The sequence below is a fragment of the Triplophysa dalaica genome, chromosome 23 (genome assembly GCF_015846415.1).
Source record: "Triplophysa dalaica isolate WHDGS20190420 chromosome 23, ASM1584641v1, whole genome shotgun sequence".
NCBI lineage: Eukaryota > Metazoa > Chordata > Actinopteri > Cypriniformes > Nemacheilidae > Triplophysa > Triplophysa dalaica.
In genome coordinates this window covers 18,670,944-18,679,885 of record NC_079564.1, presented here as the reverse complement: position 1 = coordinate 18,679,885, position 8,942 = coordinate 18,670,944, and the positions used below count along the sequence as shown (strand labels likewise).

At 38.6% G+C, this 8,942-nt stretch overlaps 1 protein-coding gene across 1 annotated transcript; it reads right to left on the bottom strand.

Annotated features, from left to right (window-relative positions):
• Positions 1 to 329: 329 nt before the first annotated feature.
• Positions 330 to 6,210, bottom strand: LOC130413131 (uncharacterized). Its single transcript, XM_056738105.1, has 3 exons — positions 6,147 to 6,210; positions 1,835 to 2,949; positions 330 to 718 (listed from the first exon to the last, which is right to left on the bottom strand). The coding sequence occupies exons 1-3, from the start codon at positions 6,173 to 6,175 to the stop codon at positions 330 to 332; spliced, it is 1,533 nt and encodes a 510-aa protein (XP_056594083.1). The 5' UTR covers positions 6,176 to 6,210.
• Positions 6,211 to 8,942: the final 2,732 nt, after the last annotated feature.

Below are 8,942 nucleotides of genomic sequence, written 5' to 3'. Positions count from 1 at the left end.
AAATGAACAATACATATATATATATATATATATATTTGTTGTTTTGACACAAGATATAGACAGTTTTGGGTCGAGACTTGCAGTTTGTTCCACTACACGAGAACTCAATGAGTAAAGAGATTTGGTGCCTCGCTGTGATTGAACAACCAGGCATTGCTCACTTTCAGACCGAAGATGACAGGAGGGAATGTAGACCTGGAGCAGTGAGTTAAGGTAAAGGGTTTAATTTGCCGTTATCGTTCTGAGGTCCAGTGTCAGCGATTTTAACTTGATGTGGGCAGCAACCAGCTGCCAGTGAAGAGAAATCAGGAAGGGTGTTACATGGATTTTTAAGGCTGATTGAAAACAAGACCTGCAACTGCATGCTGGATCATTTGCAAGGGCTTGACTGCATTGATTGGAAGGCCGGGCAGTAGAGAATTGCAGTAGTCCAGTCTTGATATGACCAGAGTTTGGACTAGCAGCTGAGAGGCATGCTCCGCCAGGAAAGGTCTGATTTTCCTGATGTTGTAGAGCACATACCTGTAGGTTCCAGTGGTTGCCGCAATGTAAGAGTTGAATTGCAGCTGGTCATCGAACATCACCCCCAGGTTCCTCGCATACTTGATGGGTGTTATAGTTGAGGATCTGAGCTCCAAGGTAAGGTGGTGTTCAATTGATGGATGGCTCGGCACAACCAGGAGTTCTGACTTGGAGAAGGTTTTGTCAATGACTAAATCTAATTGGGTTTGTTATGATTGTTTTGGATTCTCAATAATTTTCAAGTGTCTAAATTAAATTATTATTGTAAAAATACAGTGAGTCTATACAAATCATATATATATCACTAAAAGACACTTTGTGGTTTGCAGTCAGGTCTTGGTGGGTGTGTTCCACAAACACTCACAGGCTCCTTCCTCCAAGGACCAAGACTCGCACAATTGGGGACAGAGCCTTTTGTGCCGCCGCCCCTCGCCTGTGGAATGCCCTCCCTGAACATCTGAGGGCTCCACAAACGACTGATGGTCTTAAAAAGAGTTTAAAAACGTACCTTTTTAAAAAGGTTGGTTGGTATTTGTTTTTAATTGACTTCTTAAATTGTCTAATTAACTGTTTTATTTTATTACAACACTTTTGTAGCACTTTGAGATTTTCCCTAAAATGTAAAGTGCTTTATAAATAAAATGTATTATTATTATTATTATTACTGGTCTAGCAAGTGAATCAGTATAGCTAGATTTTAATGTTTTAAAATAACGAGTGATGTTGGTTAATCAAGCATGTCTTGCTAATTATTATGATGGGCTGAAGCATCATATGAGAACACTTCTATTTTCATTAGATTTTGCACACTGTCATTATATGCCATCGATCAAAACATGCTGATGCACAGATAATTCTTGTTGAATTTATTGGTATGTAGATTCTTTTTTCTTTCTTTCTTCTCCTGCTCTCTTCTTGATGTCCATCAGAAATGCAGCTTTGTTTGTGTCTTCCATTTCATTTAACTTCTCAATCAGAAAATCAATGTGCTGAAGTATGAAGAGTGAATCACTTTTCAGTGCGATCATCTCTAGGGTTTCTACACAGCTATAAGCTTCAGTCACAAGCTTCTCTTTCTTTTTGTCTAAACTGTGTATTTCTGTCTTCAGATGGTCCATTAAAGATGTATTTTCTCCCATTTTTTGTGTATATTGAATCTTTAAATCTTCAGATGATTTTGTCTCTGGTTTTGTCTTTGTTACATATATTTTGGCTTCTTTCTTGTGTTTGCTGTAGTGACATTTTTTTGTGCACACTGTGCAGTAACCGCCTTTCATCACTGTACACCAGGAGAGACTTTTCACCCACCAACAATCTGGATAGTGACAGTTCTCCTCACAAACGGTACAGCACATTGCCTTTCCAGCTACAGCAGGATCGATATCAACCATTTCTTTGTAGGGCACTTCAACTGTGAACTCAAAGTTCTTGTTGTCTTGGAAATATTGGTTCTGTTTCTCCAGAGCTTCTTCAGTTTGTTTCAGTTCAGTATGTTTTATCTCTATCTCTTGAACACGCGATTGGAGATTGGAGATGTTTGCCTCCAACTGCTTCCGTTTTTGCAGAACATCTTTAGTCATTTGTAAATTTTTTGGTCGTACTGTGTCAAGAAACTTGAAAAGCCCTGTCATTCCTTTATAACTGAGATCCCATAAATGATCCTGCATTGTTTGATCTTCTTCATCAAATGCCTCTGACTGACAGTTGTTGAACAGAAAATAAATGGGCTGCTTCTTCTCATCTACAGCACACTTGATTTTAGCTTCTTTGACGGCTGTCAGAGCATTTTTAGGGCGAGCGCCAGTGGAGTGTGTGAAGAGTAACACAATGTTTTCTTCAATATCTTTACCAAATAAACACTGAACAGCATCAAATATGTATTGTTGTCTGTCAGTGAGTCGATTTTGATCTGCTTTAATCACAAAACACACTGCACTGGTTCCATAAGCCACATCATCAGAAGTGCCTACATGCTGCAAACTCCTGCCGATCTCTTTATCATGACCAGTACCACGAGTGTCTCCATATCCTGGTGTGTCAATGATTGTTAGGTCGACTGAACTCTCTGGTATATAAACACCATAGACAGTGATGATGGAGGTCTGACTGTGAGCTGATGTTCTGTCACTCTGATCATCTGTGATCTCAATCCAGATCTTGTCTTCTCTCTGAACACCACACGTGTAGTTGATCATAGTGTTGATGAGGGTTGTTTTTCCAGTGCCTGTTTCTCCCACAATCAGAAATGTTTTATGAGGTTTCTTTGTGTCTCTTTCACCAAAGATGATTTTTCTGTGTGACTCAGATTCATCAATATGATCTATTGTTGTTTCCAGACGATATCGAGCAGGATTTCCATCTTCAATTAAGATGCCTTTCTTTCTAATTCCATCGGTCGGGCACAATTCTTTGACACGAGTCTGTGCGCTATTTTTTAAACAAAAAAACAAAGTAATATTTTACAGATAAATTCAGATGCAGATACGATGTTTTAATTTATGGTTCTACAGTAAAGAAGCATTGACCAAGACCAATATGGTCTTGTAAATAATGTCTAATAGGTAATTTAATACAAATGGACTCGTATCTCGTAGTTATAGAGTGTGCATTTAATTTTGATGATTATTATAATGAAAAATATGACAATAGACAAATGTCACATATATCATGAATATTGTGCCATGTTGTAGTGAGATCTGATAGATTGGATCTTGAACATCATAAATAGAAATAATTCACCCCCTTGAAGGTTTGTATGGGATTCATTACTTTAAATATTTAATTCAATATTTAAAAAAAAAACAATTTAGAAATCCACTGACAACTTCATTCAGTGCAGTAAATTATCATTGTATGTGTATTTAGACTGCCGCCTGTCATCATCTAGCACAAGTCTTCCAGCATCACTCCTCCATCTCATCTCTATTCTAATGTACTTTATTCTGGTGTGTTTTATTTTCATAATTTATTGCTTTGTTTCAAAATGTATTTTAATTCTAAACCCTTGGTTAAAGAATATAATTGTGTGCTACTGTGTTATTATTCTCTAGTGCTATTCTTCTGTATTTTTTTTCTTTCAACCCAGTCTCATGTCAGTTCCAGACATTGTCAAGAAGTTTGGAATCCATAAATTCAAGGACAAAAAAAAATCAAATTTTTTCGTGTCACCAGCGCAACTTCTTTTCGTGTCACCAGGTCCGGATTAATTTGGCACAAATGTCTTATGGATCACCCATACACATCACCTCTATTTTATCCAGGATTACATTGACAAGTTTCAAACTATGTAAACACCTGTATACATCCTCTGTCACACAGGATTTACACCAAATGATTGCAGCTATGCTTTCCTGGACCAGCAACAACATCAAGACATTTCCCTGCATACTGTAACTCACTGGCATATGCAACCACACACACACTACCACAACTACCTATTAATTCAGTTCCATCAGATTCTTCTATAATTCACATACAAACACGGCAGATTCACAAAACTGTTCTTAAGAGACCGAATTTTTTATATAATCTGATATCAATAGTAGTTTTAGAAGTCGGCTAACCAACACGTTAGCTCACTCCAAAACTCTAAAATCAAAGCCGCAAAGGCTAATTTTACTAATTTTGTTTCAGGAGGTGGCAAAGCAACGATAAATGGCTATCCCTGACCCCGCCCCTAAACCTAACGTCACAAGGGCAAATCATAACAGAACATACAAATTAAATTGTAGGAAGTAGAAATTCAGGTGACCCACCTTGTAAAGTATGAATTCCCAACAGATTGCATTGTTATATATTGCATATAAAAGATACTGTGTATTAAAATACATTTGATTGAAAGTCCTGCTGGGTGACACGACAAATTGTTGTGCTGACTAGCGCGAAAAAAGGGGGAAATTTGTGTCCATTAACACAAATGAATAGATTACATTCCGTGACAATGTCATGCATAGCATTGAGACTGGTTATTCTTTGTATTTAATGTTGTTTTTTCTAATGTACTACTGATGGTCTAATGGACTTTTATTCTACTTCTAATCAAACAGACTTCTTTTCCAATGTACTGCTATTTATTGTTATGTTACTTTGTTTTTTGTCATTATTTTATTGCACTTTCTGCTTATATACAAATCGTACTCCATTATTAAACCATCTCTGATGACTGAAGCTTTTTTCAATAGCGCACTGAAAACTGGTTTGCGAAAAGTAAAACTTTAAACCAATGGCAGCGAAGCTGCACAGACCTATGGCGATGGAGTCCGCCAGTAGGGGTGGGGCTTATTGGGGTATGAGCAGACAAATCACTGCAATGTCCTCAGATTACTTCCACTGAAGTGACGACCATGCAGCTTTGTAACCACGGCCAGGAATGCAGTATTCGTTCCACATCTCAGTGAACAGAGGTTACGTAAGTAGCAGAGTACGTTTCCAATCAATACTTTACTCGTACTGCGTAGTTGGACGCCATGGAGACCAATACAATCCCGCCGTGCTACAAGATGTATAATAAGGTTTTTTAGAAATAAAGCTTGAGGGCCAAGTATGGAGGAGGGGAACCCTGCCAAGCGGATTTGGCCAAGCTAAAGAGGTGGCCCAGTCCGGAAAGCGCCACAATGACAGTGTGCCTAGTGCCGGTGCGGTTGGGAGAAACCATAGTCCGGCGACCTAGTGTAAGTCCCTTAATCAGAGAGGACCCGAGCTTGTAAGGCCGGGACATCCAGACTTTACAATCTGGTAAATTTGGACAGCGATGCCCAGCAAGCTTCCACACATCTCTCTGCTATGGACGCACCACTAGACCAAGCCCAGGAAGAGGCGATATCTCTAGTAGAGTGGGCTCTGACTCCTGTGGGCATTGAAGGTAACGCCACAGGAAATTTGCTCAAGAAAATAGCTTTTTTAAGAGTCGTCGGTAAGGAAAAGACTGTTGCTGCTGAATAAAGAAAGCCGGCGAGCAGGACCTCGAATCCGCTGCAGATGCTTTTCAACGGTGAAGGAGTCAGTCTCGAGAAGCGAAGGAAGAGTCGTCGCTGAAGGAGAAGAGATCTTAGGACACTGTGGCGACGTGTCTGCTTATATAGCCTTAAGCCCCGCCCCCATTGGAGGGCTCCATTGCCATAGGTCCGTGCATTTTCTCTGCCATTGGTTTAAAGATTTATTTTTACAAACCAATGACCGTGCAGTATTCACTGCAGTATTGAAAAAAGCTTCAGTCATCAGAGAAAAAGGAGGTCTCCCGATAGCGTCCTGCTACGCAGAACGAGTGAAGTTTCGATAGGGAAGTGCTTTCATTCTAATAGACTTTTAATTTAAAGCACTTTATTTAATTGAACTCTGTAGCTACCTCCAATGGGCATGCCCACTTCAATACCACATGAACAACCAGTTAGCTCAGAGCTTGATGCTTTCCTTCATAGAAATCACACTCAAGTCTCAGTCACTGTCTCTAGGATTCAGTAATTGGTCGGGACTGCATCATGAAAGAATACATTGCTTCAATAAAAGCTGATGGCTGGATAAATGTTCATCTGTCAGCTGAAATAAATGCAGGTTTGCCCTTACAGTCCTATTAACAATCATAATAACGAATAAATCAACAGTTTTCATTGTTGCTTGAGTCTTACCTGTCTGTCAAATGCTGAGAATCTGTCATGACTCAGCTTGGTTACCAGAAAGAGTCTATGATCTGGATGTTTTTATGAAGAACAAAAACAAAAAACATTTAATTATGTTTAAAAAATATCTAAGCAAAAATAACTATAGGTTAAAAAACTACCAATGCAGTATGAGATTTTTTCATCTTAAAGCATTTGTGTTTTTTGAAATTCTGGCTGTTACTAAAATTCTTCAGGTGTTACGTAGTCAATGTAATCATACTTAAATATCAAAATTCAGTATTGTTAAGTTAATTGACAGAAAATAATGAATAGAAACTTAGCAGAATAAAAACTTATAGCATGATATCAATACACATATACAATGTCATATACTTAATTGTGTAGTTATTTTAAATGATTAATAAATTCCTAAGTCACATAATGCTAAGACTATTTTGGGATCAGACATTTAAAACCAGAATTCGATTGATATATGAATAAAAGTGAATCTATTTACAAGACTATCTGTTTTTGTTAGTCCATCCTTTCCAAACGACAAGCAACAACATCAGAAAATGCATTTATATACTGAAGACAACATCTGTTTCTCGAAAGTCATGTGATTAAGGGGAAAGCATCATAATGCCACATTCCCTTATATGGAAAAGGAGAGACTGTTCCAAAAAAATCACATGACTTTCAGAAAATATAGTAAGTCCTTCATTACGATTAATAAAGTGTTTCCCTAAACCAGAATAAAGTACATTAGAATAGAGATGAGATGGAGGAGTGATGATGGGAGACTTGTGCCAGATGATGACATGCGGCAGTCTAAATACACTGTTACGCCCCCATATGTCTAGGAGATAGGGACCGTAACAGTTTGGTCAATAAAAACCCTGTTGTGCGTCAAGTGGGTGGAATAAGGCAAGATGTTCAGTAAATACAAAATCATTTATTGACAATCATATAAATATTTAAATGGAAAGAAGGGACGTGAGTGGTGCTAAATCAAATAAAAGAAACAAAACAAAACACAGGTAATTCTTATATAAAAAAATCCCTCTAAACTTATTAACCCAAACCAAAACAAAAATAGACACTAACACAAAGGAACAAATCTTCCACATCAACGATGTCTTAACTAAACTATACTCTCTAACCAAAAGTACTGAAGAAAACTTACATTGGATGGCACCTGCTCCTAACCTAGTGAAATAATACTAAGGTCTCGTATCCTACGTGTCTGACGGAATGTAGGTCACGTGACATTCTTCCTGTCCCCTTCTCTCCCAATCAGATTTTTATCTGACAAACACACAATTTAGCAGCACAAATAACAAAGACCGCGTTTTCACGACAGCCTTCTCTCTCTCGCCTCCACTTACGCAAGTAGTCACAAGGGTTCCTTTTAAGTGCTATAGTGATCGCTGATTGAAGGATCAGACGGTGACATCATCCCAAAGGAAATTGGAAACAGGTGGATTCACCGTCCATATGATATCTGTATAAACAACACAGAGAGAACAACAAAAACACAACCCACACAACTCACGGACATAACACCCCCACACTTAAGAATTAACATCCATGGTTGTTTATAACCACAACACCAATCAATGCACATCAATAAACACCACTCTTAAACTCTCGACAGAGCATCGGCTACAATATTTTCAGAACCTTTCTTGTGAAGGATTTCCAAATTGTAACTTTGTAGAATTAGTGACCACCGCATAAGTCTCTGGTTCTGATTGAACATTCGAGATAGAAACGTAAGTGGATTATGATCTGTATATGTTCTGACTGGCTGAGATGAGATGAGGAACCAACATATACCTCGAAATACTGCAGAGCTAATAGAAGTGCCAGAGCTTCTTTTTCGATCGTTGAATAATTCAACTGATGTCTATTCAACTTCTTTGAGAAGTAACAAACAGGGTGGTCAACACCAAAGTAATCTTCCTGTATCAGTACAGCACCTACACCTAAAGAACTTGCATCAACTTCTAACTTAAAGGGGCGGGTAAAATCAGGAGCGGACACAACAGGAGTGTTCATCAGAAGGGTTTTCACACTTTCAAATGCCCTCTGACAATCATCAGACCAGGTAAAAGGAACTGACGGACTGAGTAAACTAGTAAGTGAACACACAACCGAAGAGAAGTTTCGACAAAAACTACGGTAGTATCCGGCCATACCAAGAAATCTCCGCAATTCCCGTCTCGTCCTTGGAATCGGAAATTCGGCAATGGCTTTAACTTAAGCTTCTACTGGAAGAACTTGTCCTTGTCCAACCTCTTTTCCCAAGTACGTGACGGTGGCTTGTCTGAACTCACACTTCGCAAGATTTAGCGTTAATGATGCTTTCTTAAGCCGATCAAATATTGTTCGTAACAGTGAGATGTGTTCTGACCATTCCCGATTATACACAACCAGGTCATCCGAATATGCATTACAATTAGGAACTCCCTCTAATACCAGATTTACAATTCTCTGAAAGGTAGCTGGGGCATTCCTTAAACCAAATGGCATCACGGTATACTGTAAAAAATGATCCGGAGTGACAAATGCTGATATTTCTGAAGCATGAGAAGTGAGTGGAACTTGCCAATACCCTTAAGTAAATCGAGTTTCGTAACGAAACACGCAGATCCCAAACTATCTATACAATCCTCCATTCTCGGTAATGGATAGTTATCGGGGATTGTGATAGCATTCACTTTGCGATAGTCAGTACAGAATCGCAAGTACCATCGGATTTCGGGACTAAAATGCAAGGCGAGCTCCACGGACTACAACTATGTTTAGCTAAACCATGTT